This window comes from Perna viridis, chromosome 15 (genome assembly GCF_037379345.1).
Source record: "Perna viridis isolate PV_CMFRI_1.1 ecotype Kerala chromosome 15, ASM3737934v1, whole genome shotgun sequence".
Classification (NCBI taxonomy): Eukaryota; Metazoa; Mollusca; class Bivalvia; order Mytilida; family Mytilidae; genus Perna; species Perna viridis.
In genome coordinates, this window is record NC_142459.1 from 13,028,791 (window position 1) to 13,050,475 (window position 21,685).

The 21,685-nt window shown below is 32.3% G+C and overlaps 2 protein-coding genes across 2 annotated transcripts; both read right to left on the minus strand.

The window, feature by feature from the left end:
* Positions 1–377: 377 nt before the first annotated feature.
* Positions 378–5,660, minus strand: LOC148596992 (tyrosinase-like protein). Its single transcript, XM_088563420.1, has 3 exons — positions 5,224–5,660; positions 4,362–4,474; positions 378–2,392 (listed from the first exon to the last, which is right to left on the minus strand). The coding sequence occupies exons 1-3, from the start codon at positions 5,554–5,556 to the stop codon at positions 1,531–1,533; spliced, it is 1,308 nt and encodes a 435-aa protein (XP_088419546.1). The 5' UTR covers positions 5,557–5,660; the 3' UTR covers positions 378–1,530.
* Positions 5,661–7,768: 2,108 nt separating this feature from the next.
* Positions 7,769–11,374, minus strand: LOC148596993 (tyrosinase-like protein). The gene is made up of 3 exons (XM_088564354.1): positions 11,303–11,374; positions 10,626–10,723; positions 7,769–9,118 (listed from the first exon to the last, which is right to left on the minus strand). Exons 1-3 carry the CDS (start codon positions 11,372–11,374, stop codon positions 8,245–8,247), a joined length of 1,044 nt encoding a protein of 347 aa, XP_088420480.1. The 3' UTR covers positions 7,769–8,244.
* Between the last annotated feature and the right edge of the window lie 10,311 nt (positions 11,375–21,685).

A 21,685-nucleotide genomic window follows, 5' to 3' on the forward strand; every position in this document is an offset into this window, starting at 1 on the left:
AATTGACAAAGGAACGAACGCTTTGTAAACACGTATCAAATCTTATAAAATCACATTTTGTTTTAATATAGTTTACAAACTAATTCCTTTTTATATGATTGATGATCTATTTGTAGTCTTGCTGGTTTGCTTGATAAAAAGACTTCTGTATCATGTTGATTGCTTTATGGTCTTGCTGCTGAAACTGGAGCCATCATTGATACTTTGGTGTCACATACAAGTATATTATGGTTGTTACTCTTCCATGTAAGACACTTGCATACATGTTTTTAAATATCCAAGGTAGTGTTGCATCCACTAAATATTGAATATTATAGAGTATACGACTCCATTCCTTGTTTATTGGAATTCTTATATCTTGATTCTAAAAACACATACTTGAATAAAGTACTTTATTAAATTGTATTTATTTCACATTTACAAATTTGAACAAAAAAGTTTGAAATAAATATTAGACATGTTAGATGAACGGAAATCTGGCCTTACCAACAATATAATCCATTTTTAATAAAAACAAAAACAAAACAAAAAACAAAAAACAAAAACAAAAACAACAAAAAACAACAAAAAACAAAAAACAAAAATCAAATTTTAAAGTAAATACGTGTTTAACTGTATAATTAAAAATTAAGGAAGATAACTCTATAAATGACACTAACATACCATGCAAACTGTGGGATTTTCAATGTGGATTATTTCTTAAAAGCAGACAGATTGGTGTGAATAACTTCACATTTCATCATGTATATCTATAAAGCAACTTAATTACCAAAAATAAAAAAAAAATATGGGGCCTTCTTGGGGTGAATCACAAAAGTTACATGATTCTAACAAAGACTATTACTTAAGTACTAGATTTTGTAAGAATCACGCAAAATATGAAAAATGTGATTTACACTAAAAAGGCTATATATTTTTATTTTTATTACTAAGTTGTTTTTCATTATGAAATGTGTAATTATTCTTTCCAATCTGTCTGCTCTTAGAAGATAATCAACATTGAAAGTCCAATAGATTACATTGTATTTGAGTGTCATTTATAGAGTTATCTCCCTTATTTTTTAAATCTACAGTACATTCTATATCATTTTTTATCTTTTTGGATTATATGAAAAACCATGTTAATTTCGGTTTACTATGACAATTAAAACAAAATATCAAAAATAAAAATATGTAGACTTTTCACCTATGAATTACTGTTAGCATGAGTCTTAGCTGGAGTGCTACTTAAGTGTTTTTTTTTTTTTTTACAAATCAACAAATTTATACAAAGTTCAGAATAACGATAGACGATAAAAGCAACAGCAAATATTCAATCTTAGTTTGAAAGAGTAATCAAGGAAACCTAGATTATAGTTAACAATATATTGTTTGAAAACAATGTCTAATATCGCATTAATTTTAATTTTTGAATTTTTAAGGTATTAAACAACATACCGGTAGCTGGACCTCAAATGACAAAGTTTTCAGTTTTATCAAGTATTTGGTAGTTTCCAAGTTACTTGTACAAAAAGTTTATCAATTAGTACTTCAGGAAACAGTTCTTTCATCGACGGCACCGGTCGGAAACTGTGGAAATGTATTCGGTTTAAGACTGGAAGCTACAGTTGCTGCGTTGATAGAAGCTGAAAAACCCGAAACGAAGTTACGTTCAACACCCCCAAGGTCTCCATATTCCTGTTTTGATCTGGATTGACAACTATACGTTTTTCTGTTACAGAAGATGTACAAGTCTGAGGCACCACCACATCTGTTTGAACATCTTGGTGCTGGTGCATACTTGTAAATATAATTGGTAAAAAAGTTACTGTAACCAAATATATTTTTCGCAGGAGGAGTTAGCTTATCCATTAATCGATTTGGCAGATGTTCAGTAATGTTAGTGTTTGGATAATCCGTTTCAGGATTTATTCCATATAACCTCTGTCCCCGTCTGAAGACCTCCCAGATATAGTCTACGAAACAGTGGAGAAGAAAGAAAATTGGATCTTGTGGGCTGGTGAATAATCCATTCATGTGTCCATCCGTCCCTCCAATCCAGATGTGGACGCCATTATGGTGATATTCTATTTCAGAATTTCTATTTACAGCCGTAGGAAACAAAATTTGATAGTTAAACTTTTGTTTCCAGACATTTAAAAGCAGCTCAGGGTTAATTAGAGAGCTGTTTGGCCCAGGAGCACCACGACGCAAAGGCACGTTTTTATTTGGTGGATAATCGGGTGTTAACCAGTTTGCAAATGGACCGGAAACGACAACTCCAGACGGATTTCCCATGAACATGTCAGAAAATAACACTGACTCCACTGGATTATCCATCCGAAAATCCAACCTCGAATCCCAATATGGCAGCACACAATTCGGTTTTTTAGATCTTAAAGCCTCTTCAAATCTAAAAAAAAGAGATACACAATGTTTTAATCGTAATTAAATCGGACATGAAGATATGCGGAGCGCGCATAATATTGAACAAAGATTTTTTGGGGCAAGCGTGAACACAACATCAGTTTTTGACACTATTAAGCATAAGGATCAACAGTTCATTATGGACACAACAACTGGGTTAGTCAAACTAAAGCACGAAATTTGAAATTCAATATGAATTTTCGACGTCCAACCAGAGATAAAAAAGTCAATTTTTGGGGTTGTGGTCCCTATAACCCGCTTCAACTCGAAAACCGTTAGAGATATCTGAACTCCTTTTTATAAGGAATCCAATAAAAAATGTCTTTAAATTAGACCAACAACGAAAACAAATTGATTGTTTAGGGCGTGGCCAAAGTTTTTACCTCTTTAACTCATAAACGGATTAAGATAAACCTGATATTTTAACCAAAAAATTACAAGAAGCAGATTGACATCTGGATCATGAACATCGTATCACCAACAAGCATTTCCCATCAATTCTAATGATAACGTCCATTTTTCCATTCCTTTAATTTCGAAAACGTTAGGGGAAACAAAAAAAACCTGTATGGCTCTCCGGGATGTCACTTAGAATAAATTGTTGCAATTTCAAAAAGAAATAACAACATCGATATTTTTTTAAGAAATACTAAGAGAAGTTTAGAAATTTAAAATACATTGTTCTTTTGTTAACATTATTGGAAAGCCATATTTATTGCACTTTTCTAAGCATATTTGCTACGTTCTACAAAGCAAATCCTTTTAATAAAGCATTTTATATTTTTAATGCAAATATATTTCGGGACAGCAGGCAAAAATGTCCCAGTAAATTGGGCAAATCCGTTTTTCCCAGTTCCTTTAAAACTAAGACTGACAATTTGTCGTTAATTTGTGCAGTAGTATTACAATGATTGGTTGAGAAAGATTAGTAAAGACAGAATAATCAATGGAACCAAGGTTATAGCGGTAATTAAAAGAATGTAATCCAGGGACAAAGACCAAACATGGAAAACAGACATACACAACAAAGAACATAAAGCAACTAAAATCATACATACAAAGTAACAACAGTAAATGAGCAACTTCACTAAAAACTGGGAACATGGACCAGGTGCACCGGTAATGTAAGCGTCCTCTGCTTTTCTAGAAACACCCGCCGAGCTGCTCATTAAAAGTCAAGTCCGGGGTAGACAAACGAGGAAGGGAAAACTATGACCCGTTGAATAAATCAGTTTTCATGGTGCAGATGGATACACCATAATGATCCACGAGTCCATGATGACGGCTGCAGTGATAACTTCAATCTTGTTGCAACATAACCCTGTTGCAGAAGCCTATTTGTTAGAGTTGTAGCGCGATAAAAAAAGTCTGCGTAGTTTCGGCAAGCTCTGACATAACGTATGAGTTGTGATATGAACACTCCATACGCAGGTGCCGAAGGGATGTTGCCACAAATGAAAGGAAAGTTGAATGAAAAGTCATTATATTTCGACGCGGTTATCAAGTTGATCATTTAGAACTTCCTGATTTACATTAAAAAAGGCCTTTTTCGTATAAAAAAATATGTTTATCTACTCAAAATCTTTGATACCTGTTACACTATACTAATGCAGAAGCAATTTAGAACAGTTATTAGGTTATTTAAAATGCATATCTCCTGCATTATTTTAATTTTTATAGCATCATGTAATTTTAAGTTAGTGTAATATCATTTTTTTTTAATTTATGTTGTAAATATGTGCATATTGCAGGACCATATTGTAAAACAGTTCTGTAACTTAATATGTTATCCTGTGTACATAAAGGCTATTATTATTATCATCATTATTATTATCATCATCATCATCATCATCATCATCATTATTATTATTCATTCATTCCAAAGTAGGACTACAATCATAATTGAATTCAATATGAAACATTCAACCTTGTTCTTTTTATCTAAACGTACTTACAAATAAAGGTAATATCTGTGCCAGCTGACAAAATTTGGTCCAAAGTGAGCCGAGCGTATTGCCTCATCTATATGCAGAAGAGCTATTGCGTCGTATCGATTTGGGCTTACAGACTGAAATATTATAAATCAAATCACATGACCTTAAAGCATAAACAAAAACAAATAAACATAAAACAAACCGACGAAGATATAAGCAAAATCAAAAACATCAAGAACATTAAGAAAATCTGTCTTATTTAACATTTGGGATACACTTTCAGTAAATTGCAGCAGTTATATATATAGTAAAAGTCATTGTTAATGACAGCTAGTATTGAAATATGAGATTTTGTCTTTTTTCAACAAGGTCATTAATAAATTTAAATCGGTAAAGCCACTGCAAGATTGCTTTTGAAAATGGAAGTCAGATAGCAAACGTACCAGGCGACGATAATATAACAATCATGAAACATAATTCGTTGTCAGCCAAGCAACGTTTTTATATGGTTGTTCAAGGGTACTAAGGAAAAAAAACAACAACAACAACAATACAAAACACAAAGCATGATATAATATTGTCATATTTGTTAGTTTTAAGAGATGAAATGCGATAGAGCAGTTTCATTGGAACAACAACAATAATGTAAATTACATGCAATAAATTTCGTCATTTTTAAAACTTTCTCTAAATATTTGGAAATGTTCCAAAAAACATCCTTAATTTTCAAGGTGCAACGATGTTGGAACCGTACGAGAAGACGGACGTCTAAAATATAAGTGATGACAATACGTCTAGACAGATCAGTATAGTACCCTTTTTGTGAAAAAGAATAATCACGAAAGCGTCTGTTAATATGGTATGCATATGAGATAAGTCTTACTTTATCATTCTTCAAGGCGTTGATTGCGTCAAAAAATTCTTCTCTTTCCTTCCTACTTAAAGTCCTGATTTCCTTCCGTACTCGTCTCCCAGGTTTTGGCCTATACGACGTCTGAGGTTTATGCCACACAGAAAGTGGAGACAGCATCTCTGAAACATCTCGTTTTCCTCTTGATAATCGTAAATGAGCCAATTTTCCAAGTGATTCTATCCAACGCAATGCTTTTTTGTCTAAGACTTCCATCATTTTTCTGGATATTTCACCAAAAGTACTGACCATATATTGCTGCAGACAATTGCTTTTGGTTTCTACAGTAAATCTATTAGTTGCCATAGCTTTTGAGTAGCATTTATCTAATGAAGTCGGTATTTCATATTCATCAACAAAAGCCTTGATAAGTATTGATAAAAACAGCACGTGTAGCCAACACCATTGCCTCATTTGGATATACTAGATAGGTGACACTTTCCTGTTTGCTTTATAACAAGTTTTCTACAAAGTTGCAGTCAAAGGTTAAATTAAAAAAAAAACTTGTATATTTTTAAAGTAGTCTATCTGTCATGAGAAAAATGCAAAAAAATATTGATTGATCATAGCTATAATCATTATTCTTCACCAATGCTTTATTCTTTGTAGTTGATATGATAGCAACAATAATGTAGATCCGTTCACATACTTTGTACATGTAAAACTTCAAAGTGCTGGACTTGGTTTATATATTTGCTTTTTGGTACTTCTGTTATATAATTATTTTTGGAACTTGAACTTGAAGTACTAGCGTTTGGTTCTTGTACCGTTGGTAAGATATTACTCACTGATCATGTGTACGGCATACGGGGAATACTATTAATATGGTTGGTATGAGAGAGAAGTCAAGGGAACAGAGGTTATAGAGTAATCAAGGGAACCAAGGTTATAGCGGTAATCAAAAGAATGTAATCCAAGGACAAAGACCAGATATGGAAAACAGACATACACAACAAAGAACATAAAGTAACTAAAATCATACATACCAAGTAACAAAAGCAAATGAGCAGCTCGGACTCCACTAAAAACTGGGAGCATGGACCAGGTGCACCGGTAGGGTAAGCGTCTCTGCAACACCCGCCGAGTTGCTCATAAAAAGTCACGTCCGGGGTAGACAAACGAGGGAAGAAAACCTATGACCCGTTGAATAAATCAGTTTTCATGGTGCAGATGGATATATGTATTTGTATGTTCAATATTTAAATAAAAAGAGGTTTGGACCGTCATAATAGCCTTCTTGATTTTTTTTCTGATTCCATTATCAACAGTCGTAAGACTAAGACAGTCAGACCTGGAAAGACCTCAAATTACCTTATAAGTTTCATACGTGTAAATACAGTCAACTTTACCTAAACCGAACGCTTTCTGGACTTCAAATTCGATTTGGTGTTCGGTATACTCATATTAAAAATACACTAAATTTATAAAAAAATTACTTTGAAAAGTGTCTCGTTTAGGCAAGTGTTTGGATTATTCAGGTTTGGTTTAGACAGATTTCAATGCTTCAATGTATATACTGTACCAGTTTAATATACAGACAGTGAAAGGTAATAGAAAAGTTACCGAACTGATAAACTCTAGGCTATTGTTCAAAGAATTAAAAAGGAAAGTTCCTTTAATATAGGCAGGAAAAGTTTGAAACCATCGTAATGTTTCTTTCTCTGGGGACTTTTATAAATGTTTCAAATTCAATTTTATGTTATCTAAGAAAAAAGGAAACGATTTGATTTCCTTGGTTTTCGATTATATCATAATATAACATAGAGTTAGTTCTCCATGTACATATGTGTTATACCATACATGAATTGGGTACACTTTTCATTGATAGAGGTATGGGTAATGGAGAACGGACTTGGTGCAAGAAAAATTGGAGATTAGGTAAAAATATGATCACCACTGATGATGAAAATGAAAAAAAAATGAATGGGAAATGTTTATTTAGGACAGGTATACCCTGGCAGGGAGGTGTATTTGCGGAAAAATACCAGGCGAGGGAAGACAATTTTCCTGAGCTCGGACTGATTGACTAATACTCGGGAAACTTCGGTTTTCCAAATCGATTAATTTCAAAACAGTACTTTATGCAATGAAATGGGACTCGTGAGGTTAAAAAAAAACATATACGTTTTGGAAAATAACACGTCCAAATGGTAGAAAAGAATAATAAATATTGCTTCGCATATACCCTGTAAATTACCAAAATGACTGAATTCTTAAAAAATGCCTAAAATACAATTGCTTTCAACCAATGAGAATCAAGGAGTCTTTTATAATTTGTATATTTAACAATTAATTCATTTCGTTACAAGCACAATTTATGTTTATTACGTACGGCGCAAGCATTACAAAAAGCATGTAATACTCCCAAGTTATTTCTAGAGAGAATGCAAAAGACTTTTTTTCCTTTATTCAAAAGACTTGTTCATCTAATCAGATACATACAAGTATACATGTATGTCTTGTTGGGAAAATGCCATTAATAGTTGTAAATCAATATAACAATATAATCAAGGTTGATAACTCATGCATGGCCAAAACGGAAATTCTCTTTTTCAATAGTACATGTTTACTGAGTATTCGGTCTTTTTAACTACACTATACATTGGTACCAGAAAAAAATCTGCAGGGTGTATTTTCCTGTCAGATTGAAATCAGGTTTTCAATGATTCTACGGTAACATTTGCAATACATATTAATGACTGTTAATTGCTTGATTTGAAAACAAAGAAAACACTTATTCTTGGGGTTTATCCATGTTTATGATGAATTTTGGTTTAAGTATTTTTTTCTTATCTTCATAAACAAATCAATACAAGATACATACTTTTTACATGTAAATTATAGAGATTATTTCAGTTCTAATTTGATTATGCCGATGCCGTATTTCTTATTTTGCTATTGTTGAAATATTTAAAAAAAATAGAGGAATTCTAAAGATACATTTTTTTTTGTTTTTAATCTTAACAATTTCGTGCGACATACTTATGAAGTTGATCATTTAGAACTTCCTGAAACAGTTCTTTCATCGACAATACCAGTAGGAAAATGCGGGGTTATATTCGGTTTAGGACTGGAATCTGTAATTGTTGTGTTGAGTAATACTGAAAAACCTGAAACCCAGTCACGTTCAAAACCGCCGAGGTCTCCAAACTCCTGTCTTGATCTGGATTGACAGCTATAGGTGTTTATGTTACAAAAAAGATACAAACCGGAAGCAGCACCGCATCTGTTTGAACATCTTGGAGCCGGTGCATACGTGTAAATATATTTGGTAAAAAAGTTACTGTAACCAAAAATGTTTCTCCTAGGAGGAGTAAGCTTATCCATTATTCGATTTGGCAAATGTTCAGTAATATTAGTGTCTGGATAATCTTTTTCAGGATTGATTCGTCGTAATCTCTGTCCCCGTCTGAAGACCTCCCATATATAATCAATGAAACAATGATGAAGAAAGAAAATTGGATCTTGAGGACTGACAAAAAGACCAGCCATGTGTCCATCTCTTCCTTCGACCCAGTTATGAACGCCATCGTGGTGAACTTCAATGTCGGAATTTCTATTTACAGCCGTAGGAAACAAAATTTGATAGTTAAACCTTTGTTTCCAGACATTTAAAAGTAGTTCAGGGTTAATAAGAGAGCTGTTTGGCCCGGGAGCTCCACGACGCAAAGGGACATTTACGTCTGGAGGATAACCTGGGGTTATCCAGTTTGCAAATGGCCCGGAAATGACAACCCCGGACGGGTTTCCCATGAACATGTCAGAAAATAAAAGTGACTGCACTGGATCATCCATCCGAAAGTCCAACCTCGAATCCCAATATGGTAGAACACAATTCGGTTTTTTAGATCTTAAAGCCTCTTCAAATCTAAAAAAAGAGTGGTTAAAAATGCTATTCTAAAGTATTACCTAACATTTTCATCTGTATCCGTTTATTCTAGATAACACTTTACTGGGTTACGTATAGAAAATTATCAAGATTTTTTTTCTTATGAGCAGGATGAAGGTATTTGGAAAAGTAAAGAAAATTTGCCTTATAGCTATAACATAGAATTATATGTTACAAAAATAAATCTTTAAACCGTATTCATTCACTTACACTTAAACTTATCATTTTATCTAAGCTAGTAAATTTAGCATCGAACTCATCATTCCGTCAAAATTAGAGGTCCGATTGGCTTGCGGGTTCAGACATCTTAAAATCCGAATATAGTAAAACATTTCGCAATGAATTAATTTACCTTACTACAATGGAAATTTAATTCATTGCGAAATTTTAAAGATGTGACAAGACAAGTTTTTAAACCAAATATAAATTTTATGACTACGATTATCCAAGAAGCTTTCAACATTGTTAATGTGCAATGTTAAATGAAGCGTCGTCTGGTAAAAATATGTTTGACTATGTAAAACACAGAAATTTTATTCAGGAAGTTGATGAATATCTCAGAAAAAAAGATTAAGCAGTGCATATCGGTCTTTTCAGTCATTTAAGGAGGTAGACCTAGGGTAAGGGACACAACTCTTAAAAATCATTCGAACGTTTGTATTCAGCATTTTACATTAATCCTATGTAAGCATCTTATTAACTTGGATTATTTTTTGAGAGGTTTTGGTGAAATTGAATATAATACAAACATATCACTGATTTCATGAGTTATGTCCCTTACCCTAAGTCTACCGCCTCAAAGTGATATTGGCATAACAGTCATAACGTCGTCAAGTACATTTTTAGTGATACAATAAAAGTTCTGGTATGCAACCATGATCTTCTAATTGTCTTAGGTCAACCTTTTCACGCTTAAAACAGATAAAGAAAGTGTATTTGTACATAAAGTGTTCTATTTAATCAACCAAATTATATAAACAGTTTAATTTTGATGATTTACAGTCACAATATATAACATTATGGCTCCGCCTACTTTTTGACTTGTGCATGAACTACTTGTTTAGTGTCGAGACACTATTAAGGGTCACTATTTGGACAGAAATGCAATTAACTAGTCGTATAAAAACTAAACTTGATTTAAACATGATAATGATTTCAACATAAGGACAATAGCAGTATGTTGACTGAAAAATATTTACGAATTCGGAACTAATTAGGGGGATAAAAGATTAATTTAACTAATTATATGCCTTATCTGCATATGTTTTTTTTTAATCCAATACACTACTCTTTTTTGTCTTGATAACTTAAATTACCTGTATTTCAACTGGTAAGGTACACTATATGATTATGATTTCATTAACCGCCAGTAAGATAAGCAAGGAATTTATGACACAACGGACGAGCGAACTGAAGGGAGATTAGTGTAATCATCTGACTTACTCAACTTGATATAACCAATTATACTTACATGTAAAGGTAGTACCTGTGCCAGCTGACGAAATTTGGTCCTCTGTGGGCAGAAGGTACTGCCTCCTCTGTATGATATAGAGCTAGAACGTCGTACCGATTTGGGCTTACAGACTATAAAAAACAAACAAAACAAAAAACAAAAACAAAACAAAAAACAAAAAAATGAAGAAAAAAAACAACAACAACAAAGAAACAAAACAAAACACAATCCAAAAAGCACACAAAACACATCAACCCCTCCGAAAAAAGATCAAGCAAAATAATCCAATGGACGGAAAAGCACCCACCAGGAAAAATCACCTTTATTCTATCGTTGTGAAACGCTTTGCTGTGGTCATGTGTATACATAAATTAAAATATATATACACTGCGTCTTGACACTTGATACCTTTTTTTATTTATTTATGTTTCAACAGGGTCATGGTTGATTATAAAGATAACGAGCCCATATAATTTAGAAAAAGAAATACAAAAGTTGATTTTTCTCAACTTTTTAAAATAGCGGACGTATTAGGCGACATTATAAAACATTTTTTTTTTCGTTTCTTTTAAAATCATATGAAACGTCGAATCCCAATTTGCTGCCAGCCAAAATAGTAAAGCGTTTTTTTTTAGGAATGTTCAAAGTAACGTCTAAAAGAAATCCATTATAAAAAAATTGAAAAAGTAATACTTTGTCATTTTCCTTACTCTAGGAGATACTCTTGGATTTAACCCCTGAATTGCACAGAAATATAAAACACTATCTGGTAATTCATTCATTGTATGAAATATATTCGTAATGAATAGTATATAAGGAAATATCTGATTATAAATTAGGCAAATGAGATAATTCTTACTTTATCATTCTTTAAGGCGTTGATTGCATAAAAAAAATCTTCTCTTTCCTTCCTACTTAAAGTCCTGATTTCTCTAAAAGCTGTATTATTATGTTACGTTTATAAATATGTGTGAATTTTAAGGTCGTCTATCTATCATCTGAAATATGCAAATACATGGATTGAAAATGGTATTTAAGAGACCCTGACTTAATCATTCTATGAAAAATAAAATATAAATCCAAACTATAATTAGTATTGCTTTATTTAGGCTTCATTTTTATGCTTATTTGACATACATTGGAATACTTTATCAGTGCTTCATTTGGCTACCTATTTCCTATTTTTGAATTTTAGTTCTTCGTGTGTACACGCATAATTTACTTTTGGATTTTGAATTTTCAAAGAGTTGGTGCTAATGCTGCAGAATAGAAGTTCACGAAACACCTGTACAATATACAGACATTTTTTTTATCGACATGTATGGTCTTTTTGTATAAAATTCCTAATTAAGTTAAAAGGATATAGCTTCATAATACATGATCTGCAATTGATTCTGATTCTGATAACGACATTCAGACCACGAAGGAGTTAAAATTATATTACATATATGAGGCAAAATCTTCAGAAAAAAAGTTTTTGAACCATAAAATGTATTCGGTTTAGACAGGCGTTCGAATGGACACAACTATTTCAAATCATTGGAACGTTTGTATTCAGTATTTTACATCAATCTCTTGTATTCATAAAAGTAACTTTGATTGATTTCATTCCGTTTCATATGAAAGCTGAATACGGAATGAAGCAAAATAAATATTCCAAGCCGTCAAAAGGCCTTCTATTTGATCAAAGTAATAGCATCTACATGTATTTTACGATATAAGTTGTTCATGGAAGTTATACAGCTGTAACAAATCTTACGGCGGATATTTAAGATAAATGTAACCAATAAAATGATTTATAGGTATACTGTATTTGTTTTTTGTTTTTTTTTTTGTTTTTTGTTTTTTTGTTTTTTTGTTTTTTTTTTGTTATTGTTATTTACTTGCGTATGATGAATAAGATATGACTATTTTTTTGCAGAGATACAAAATATGGTCAACAGAAAAGGTCAATTTTAAGATCAATCATGCACCAAAAAAACCCCAAGAAAACATAGATACAGATACACATTGGCATGGTTAACCGATAAGGACCATTTCAAGATCAATCAAGTACATACATCACATAAATCATATTTCCTCACATTGCTTTCTTTGTATAAATGCATAAATTCATATATGCACGTAGCTGTACAGGACAAAGCTGTCATACGCATTAATCGTATTCATTTTCCCCATTCAATTTGAAACTAAAGCTACATACAATGGCAAACAATTGTTATCCCTTGCTGGCCGTTGTCGATATTGGGTTGTATTCAAAGTATATGTCTTACAATCCAGCATAAGTTTTGATTGTTCACCATCTGCAATATCCACTGTAAGATTTGTTACAGCATTGTAATTCGTAAACAGGATGAAAAAATTTTTATAACTTTGACTTTGATACTAGATAGGGCCGATTCAAGGCTTGAAATAATTATGTTGCTAAAGGAGGTAGACCTAGGGTAAGGGACACAACTCTTACAAATCATTGAAACGTTTGTATTCACCATTTGACATTTTGTTTCAAATGAAAGCTTGATATGGAATGAAGCAAAATAAATATTCCAAGCCTTCAATCAGCTTTCTATTTGATCAAATTGATAGCATCTACATGTATTTTACGGTGGATGTTTTAGATAATTGTAAGCAATAAACTCAGATGTAAGTTAATAACCATTGTGATATAAAAATGGAAAATCTTGATGCAATGTTTCAAGTAATAATTTGAAATTTCAATGCTGGCATTTGGTACATGTTGGTATGATGCACATTTCACTTAGGGAATTGGGCCCAATATTGGTTGTAAATTCTATGAACCAATAAGGGGAGCTGTGTCATCCCATACTTGCAAACAAAACATGTTCATAAAGCTGGTAATTCACGAATATTAGCCGATTGCACAGGGTATGACGTTAAAGGTTGTCCTATTGCCTGGTACAAATACTACTATTTGGACAAGTTAAAGTTAAAATATAGTTGCCCGGAGGACAACCGTTTTTTTTCATTTTTCAACATTCATTTACTTAAGGACAGCCTAGATTTTCAATAAAATGATTGATAGGTTATTTGTTTTATTTTTGTAATTCTCTATTTACTTGCGTTTGATGAATGGGATATGAAAATTATTTGCAGAGATACATAACATGGTTAACAGAAAAGGTCCTTTGAAATTAACAGCCTGTCACATTACCGGCTTCAGTTACAAGTGTCTTCAAAAACATTTGATAAAAAAAGACAAAAACTAAAACTAAAAAAAAAAAAATCAATAAAAAATAAAAAAATAAAATAAAATAAAACAACATTGTGTTTATTACTACAACTTTCATGTCTTATTTATAGAAATTCTCCGTTTATTGGTCGATTTTTCCGTTTGTTGGTTTATTAATGATGAAGAAACAAACAAAAATATAATCACATATATTACCACATTAAATTCATTCAATATCAATTTGATTTATATACACGTAATTATTATTCGGTAATGATCAGATATACAGTCCCTGTATGGGATAAACTTCCCACTTGCCACATACCCCATTGACACATCCCCAACTCCCAATTGCCCCATACCCCATTCCCCATTGCTCCATCCCCCCATTGCATCGACTTATTTCCCGTCCGAAAAGTAAAGTAAATGTTTTATCACACATATCATGCCATAGGATGTAGACAGTTTTGTGCAATCAATATTGATTTTAGAATCTCACCGGCGAGTTCGAGAATTACCGAAATCACGCGATATTTGCATTGTTTACATATATTATCGCCACTCCGAGCTGTATGATAAATAATCATGCAAAATATTCTTAAAACTGTAGATATATGTATTGTGAATAAATTTTGTCCAGATAAGATTTTTGTTCATTGTTGTTGTACATATATTTCAAACCAAATTCTTGAAAATGAGATATTTTTTTCAAATTAAATGAGTGCAAACACTTAAAATGTCTTTAATGGTCCTATATAATTGTTTAAAATGTAAAAATTGTCAAAATTAGAAACATATGTGTGGCTGGGATACATTTATTTCAATCAAAGTTCTCAAAACTGACATTTTTCGTCAGATTGTAAGGGTGCGAACAATTTTAATTTCAATAATGGTACAAAATTATTGTTAAAAATATTAAAAATGGCAATAAAAGTATCCGGTTGGTGGTTGCAACACTCATATTTCAGTCATAAATCTTCAAAATGATATATGTTTGCAAAGTGTATGTGTGGGAAGACTTTTAATATACCTATTAGTCAAAACTTATTGTAAAAAATGTTAAAATTGTCTATATCATTATTATATTAATGGCAGTAATACATATATTCAGAACAAATTATTGAAAATGAGACATTTTTGCAAGTCAAATGAGTGTGAACACTAGAAATATCCTTAATGGTCGCTGTTTTGTTGTTTTGTTCCATAACTTGCCGACTTTAAATAAAGCTTATTTGATTTGATTTGATTTGGTCTTATATTATTGTTTAAAGTGTTAAAATTGTCAAATAAGCATCATTTGCAGGTCTCACGCTACTGGGCGATTCGGGAGAAATAGTCGCCCTGCAGTCACTCTCTTCGCCCTCAGACGACACCAAAAGCGACGTGAAGTCGGCCTCTCATTTTCAGACATCGCCCATGATCGGGACTGTACTCCGTGTTTTATCGGTATTTGACCAGAGTTATCTCTCTTCCGAACAAAAACTGGCGCCCGTTCGAGAAAATAAATTGTAAAATTTTCAAAATCTATCGAATTATCGGTTACAAGCAAGTATTTTAATCAGCTTTTTGTTTCAAACGTTTAAGACAGGATACAGAATGATCATTCTTTGTTTCAGCTTACGAGAATTCATGTTTTACCGTTCACATTTGGTTACGAAACGTGCAAATTTGTCGTGCGGGTTCTTTGGACTTAAGTTAAATTTATCTCAATTGAAAATTCGACAGAAAACCTGTAGCGTTTCTTTTGATCTTCATATTTTTATATCAGAATAGTGAATTCTCCATTCCGATGAAACACTTCTTTAGCTTGAGACGAGTTCGTACCGACCGCTGCAGCCTACAATACATGTCGATAAAGTTTCAGTCTTCCTTTGTCAGTAATATTAATAACTTTTTGCATGATTATTGATACTCTTGATCAACTTACATCAAGAGACTGAATATTTTAAACAAGAAATCATTATGGATTTAGTGGGATCAGGGAAAAAAAGCAGAACAAAATGAAAATTCCAATAGAATGTCACTGCCTGAAATTTTCTATTCCAGTGCTGCTAAAAAAAACAAAATCAATAGGACAATGCATTCCAAGAAGCTTTGCTTTGCTCAATCCAATCATGCATATATTACCTTTGCTGTAATAAATTTGGTAAGGGATAGAGGTATAGATTAGACCTTCAATTTCATGAATATACGATACAGGCCATCATTCAGTCAGTAGGCTGATTTCATTTTGTCCAACATATTTAGTTACTTACATATGTAACTTAAAGAAAATGTGACATTTCTCTTCATAAAAGAAAATGAATATATGAAAGTACTTGCTTATATTGTGTGCATGTAAGTAATATATAACACATATAATTTTAAAAAGCATTCACTTCTCCCTGTTCATCCCCACTTCTCCCTAGTGCCTCTCTGAAAGAGAAGTCATTTGTCTCTGTTTTTCTCAAGTAGCTTGAGCCCTGTGTGTGGCTGTGATACTATATCAATCAAATTTCTCACAAATGACATGTTTTTTTTAAATTTTAATTTCAATAATTTTTTCAAATTATTGTAAAAAATATAAAAAAGATGGCAATATTTGTATCTGGTTGGTGCTTGCGACACTCATATTTCAGTCAAAAATCTTCAAAATGACTTATTTTTGCAAAGTGTATGTGTGCGAACACTTTTAATATACCTATTAGTCTAAAATTATCGTAAAAAGGTTTAAATTGTCTATATCATTATTATGTTGATGGCTGTGATACATATATTTCAGTCCAAATTCTTGAAAATGAGATATTTATGCAAATTAAATGAGTGCGAAACTTGAAATTACCTTCATGGTCTTACATTATTCTTCAAAACGTTAAAGTTGTCAACATAAGCATCATATGTTTGACTGTGACACATTAATTTTAGTTAAATTACTCAAAAATGACATATTTCTGCAGATTGTAAGGATGCGAATAGTTTTAATTTCAATAATGGTATAAAATTCGTGTATAAAATATTAAAAATGGCAGTATTATCCTTTTCGAGGTTGCGACGAATGAAATATTTCTGCCAATTGAAAAGGAATCAACATTTTATTCATTTTTTAAATGATCTTGTTAGTATTACTCGATGTGTTTAATTTGCCAATATTACAGTGACGTTCCTACAACCATGACAGTCTTTTGTTACCAATCTGGTTAAGTTATATTTATAGCATAGTCTTCCGAGTTAGACAAATAAACTTTCGAACGCGCAGCGTGAGAAGTTTATTTGGCTAACGAGGAAGGCGTTGCTATAAATGATTTGTAACATGAATGACACGCCCATGACAGCCCGTGCAGAAAAAAATAAGGTTTGGCGGGAAAATCTAATAACCCGCACAGTAGGTAGTATGGCAGACGCATTCTCTCTACCAGATTGGCTTGACATTGAAAATGTAGAAAGCGATGATTTGGTTCTCTCTCAGGTGTGTATTTTTTAATTGAATTAGACATTATATTTTTTGTTCTCTGTCTGGCAAAGAAAACCTGCTGAGATTTAAAGATTTGTATTTTATTATATGAAACCAAATAAAATTTACATTTGTATGTGTGCTTTTTTGTAGGCGTAATCTTTTCCCAAAGAGGCGGAGCTTACCCATGCAATATTGGTTTTAGTGTTTTGGTTATTTCATGGCTGTTTCCTCATTGCATTATATAGGCCCATGTGACCTTTCATGCAATATTATTTGGTTGCTTCAATTTAGAGCATACATTTTGGTACATGCTTGTCGTCTCTATGTTATTCCATAAAAAGATCAAAGGAAAAAAGAAGATTCATGTTACAACAATTCAATTGATTGACAAAGCTATTGGGAGATTTAAATTGACCAGTTGCTATTGTAAGAGTTGATGAAATAGGTAACCACTCACCCATGAAAATTTACCTGGTCAGGTGTAAGGCAGCCAATACTGGCTATGTTTCACATCATATGGAAATTTCTCAGCTTGTGAATATTACTTACAATGGGTTTTGAGGGAATTTAATGTGTTTTTTACAAAAAATTATATTTTTTGTATTTGCTAACACAGGAAAAGTACTAATGTGGACAAAAATTGGCTGTGAATATTGTTTATATTTTTCCAAGAAAAAAGCTTTAAACCCACAGATCACCAAGTGGATAGTAAACATGAAATGGCAAATTAAAGTAAAATAGTAACACTTTCATGGAATGAACAATAATTTGAAGTTACAATGTTATGCTACTATTTATTTATTTGTCCCATCTCAAAGCTGAATCCATTGAATACTGGTTTTTAAATATATGCGTTGAAATATACTCCTTCAAAGTATCTACTTTAACAATAGTTTGGATTCTTATAAATTTTTTGCACACATTTTTGTATATTATTTAAAATATACATGTACAAAATGTATACAGTCGAACTTCACTCGGCTGAAACACCCGGGATTTCTCGAACACAATTTTCTCCTATATAATCAGTATAAATAACCTTGGATTTTTCGAACTTCGATTTCTCGAACACCCGAACTGACTAGTCGGTCCGTTCGGCAATAAATCTTAGAGAATAACCCTCACTAACTCGATCTCGTAAGCAATTTTGTCAGCTTGGGTAATAAAATGTGTGAAAAACTGAAACCCTATCATTAATCAGTGTCATTTTATTTAATTACAGGTAAAATTTAAGTCATCACTAATTAGGTAGTTTTGATCTTTAACATAACACTGATTGAAGTTCGAGAATGTTCCGAAGTCGGTATGATAAAAGCATGAAGGAAAATCGGATGAAAACAAATTATTGACCACGGAACTCAAACTCCGAACGTTTTTAAAAGCGAACACAGCATTCTCAATGTTCACAAATTGACATAATCTTCCAAAAGCAAACAAAAGAGATCCACGAACTAACATAACTTCGTAGGAAGTAGGCAATTTCTAACGATAAAATCGAACTCGGACCGGCACCGAAAAAAATCCGGAAATATACGAACTTCAATTTCTTGAACTCCCGATAACTCGAACACATTTCAATGGTCCCTTGGAGTTCGAGCTACCGAGGTTTGACTGCATATAGTTCGGATGAAATTTAATGCACTTCAGCCATAAGTAAAATTCCAATAAAATCATTTTCACACATAACACTCAAATCAGAGCTGTAAATCAAAGTTCTTAATCCAGAATGAAAATGAAACTAAGAAATATTCTCCATATAATTCCAGTTACATGTATATCATTGCATTTAATCCCAAGCTGTACTTCCAAAGAAAAAAAACCAATTAATCCAAATCTTTAATTTAAAAATAACCAGTGAACTAGATCCTAAACTACATTTTACGGTAATGAAAATCATTGCACTTTCAAAAATGTACTAAATCCCAAACTATTACATTTGAATGAAAATCATTGCACTTTAATAATCCACAAGAGTTTCAAGGAAAACAGCATTTAAATCAAAAACTATACATTTAATGAACTACACTTAATCCAAAGAAGTTCCAATGTAAATAACACTTATTCGAAATTTTGTTTAATTTCATTGAAAATCATTGCACTTATAATCCCAAATTATAATTTCAATCAAACTCAATGCAGTAAATTCCAAACTATAACACAAATGCAAATTATTATTATCATGAAACTTAATCCCAAACTATGAAAACCAGTGTACTTAATCCGGAACATCATAACTCCAATGGAAATCCTTCACAATTGATAAAGCACTTAATTCACTTTTAAGCTTACTCATACTCAAAATACTCAAGATTGTTATTCACGTGAACCTCTAACTGTTTGCATTTTGTATAACACTTGTTCCTTAACTATAGTATGAATCATATACTTTCCATTAAAAGGGCACATTGGTAGGCCTATTCCAGTTTTATGTAGGAGGGAATAAGTACTGATTGAGGTCTCATTTTTATAATAATATTTAAGACTTCTGTGCAATGTTATTAAGATAAAATAAGTACTTTCATATACTATTCTAAATAATTGTTTTCAACCCTGTTAACAAAATACAAAACAAAATAATATTTATTAAATTAAATTTGAACTCCCATCACCGATGATAAAAGAATAACCCAGGTAGCTGCTTCAGATTTAAATAACTAGGAGCTAGCTATGAAAAGATTCATAAGTGAGTATTCATCAACTCTTTCAAAAGCAACTGGTCTGTTTAAATGCCCAAACAGCTTTGTCAATCCATTGAATTGTTAACCAGATTGGTATCAAAAGACTGTCATGGTTGTAGGAAAGTCACTGTAAAATCATACAAGTGTCTCCGACACAAAATCATATCAGTATAAATTTCCAAAAATGATTTATGTTTAGAAATCATGTGAGCTCGAACATTTTCAATCTATAACGACCAGAAATTGAATATTGTACAAATGTACTTCCGGTTAATATTTAAAAAAAGGTCAATGGCTAATGAACAGCGACACCTGTAATAATTAAACATTACTCTAAAACAAGCTTGTTTAAAACTTATTTTATTTGGTGTCATAGAATTATGATAACGTAAGTTGCTATCGAAAAAAGGCAGAACAATTTCTTTGATTTACCTATCAAAATTATTCCCATTGCCCTTTTCATTCACCCCATTCCCAATGCCCCATTCTCACATTGTCCATTGCCCCATCCCCCATTCCCCATGCCTCATTGCCCCATACCCCATGGGAAGTTTTTCCCATACAAGTAATGTATCAGGGCAAAGATGGGTATTTGCGGAAAATACCAGTCGAGGAAAGATAAAATTCCAAAGCCGATAGACGACAAAAATTTGATTCTCGAGACCGACATTTTGTCGTAAATATCACTCCCTGCCATTATATATCTGTTTCATTACACCGAATATCTATTTAAAAGTGGCAGGGTGTTTCATTCTTTCGAATCCTTCTAGTTCTATTATTCGTTCGCCTACAACCATTTTTTGACAAATTAAATGATAAATCACGTAACCCTACATTAAACGATTAAACAAAGGTACTCCTAAATGAATTTTGGCGGGATTTTCACAAGGGTAAAAAAGTCACATTCGTTTTGGCAAATATGACAACTAAGAGGGAAAAGGCATATTGCTTATGCATATAACTCGGCAGCTGAAAGGACCGAAACAGTAACAATATGTATACATATAACAACATAAAAGAAACAAGGATTCCTAGATAAGGTGTAATTTAGCAACTGAATATATAAAAAAATACGTTGCTCGTTTATAAGTTCAGAAATTTTAAAGGGAGAGGAATCGGTGAAACGAAGGCTTGAAAAGTAGAAAATAAGAATAGACAATTATAAGCAATGTTCTCTACCTTGATACCCTGATTCCTCATTTGATAAAAAATCACCGTTTACTCACCGGAACGATTTTGAATCAAAATAAAAAATGTCATTTACACTATGGGAATATTTAATATATATTAAAAAAAAAATCATTCACTTCCATTTAGTTGTGTGGGAATGGTAACAGATGAGGGATGTATGCCCATCTGCGTAACGGAATAAATGAAAAAAAGGCTAAGAACGGACACCCCTAATACTATACAGTGGATATCCCCTTTAAAAGAGGAGTCATGATACTATACAACGCCAAAGTTGAAAACAAAATCACTTTTTAACAATGAATTATAATTTAAATCAAATTGTAATTATCCTTCCGGTTTGGTCTTTTTTTTTTGGCAACATAGATTACTTGAAGAATAAATTTCCCGTAATTTGCAAATTTGGTTATATAGCATAAGCTGGAAAATGTCCAAAGCAGTTCTTGAATACCTTGAAAACAAAGTTGATGAAACTTGTTATGCTTTCATCGCATCTACCCCAAAGAACTTGAGATAAAGGATGCTACAAACACCGTAAAGGCAGCCTCATATCTTGACCTACACTTAGAAATCGATGGTTAGGAAAGCTATTGGCCAAACTATA

What these genes read in the sequence shown, in the direction of transcription:
- LOC148596992 (XM_088563420.1), bottom strand. Translation starts at nt 5,556, where the DNA reads ATGGCAACTAATAGATTTACTGTAGAAACCAAAAGCAATTGTCTGCAG. An exon ending in ACGCCTTGAAGAATGATAAA is followed by an intron (nt 4,475 to 5,223) that starts GTAAGACTTATC and finishes ATAATATTTCAG; the next exon opens with TCTGTAAGCCCAAATCGATA. An exon ending in CACAGATATTACCTTTATTT is followed by an intron (nt 2,393 to 4,361) that starts GTAAGTACGTTT and finishes TCTTTTTTTTAG; the next exon opens with ATTTGAAGAGGCTTTAAGAT.
- LOC148596993 (XM_088564354.1), bottom strand. Translation starts at nt 11,374, where the DNA reads ATGAATGAATTACCAGATAGTGTTTTATATTTCTGTGCAATTCAGGGG. An exon ending in ATCCAAGAGTATCTCCTAGA is followed by an intron (nt 10,724 to 11,302) that starts GTAAGGAAAATG and finishes TGTTTTTTATAG; the next exon opens with TCTGTAAGCCCAAATCGGTA. An exon ending in AATTTCGTCAGCTGGCACAG is followed by an intron (nt 9,119 to 10,625) that starts GTACTACCTTTA and finishes CTCTTTTTTTAG; the next exon opens with ATTTGAAGAGGCTTTAAGAT.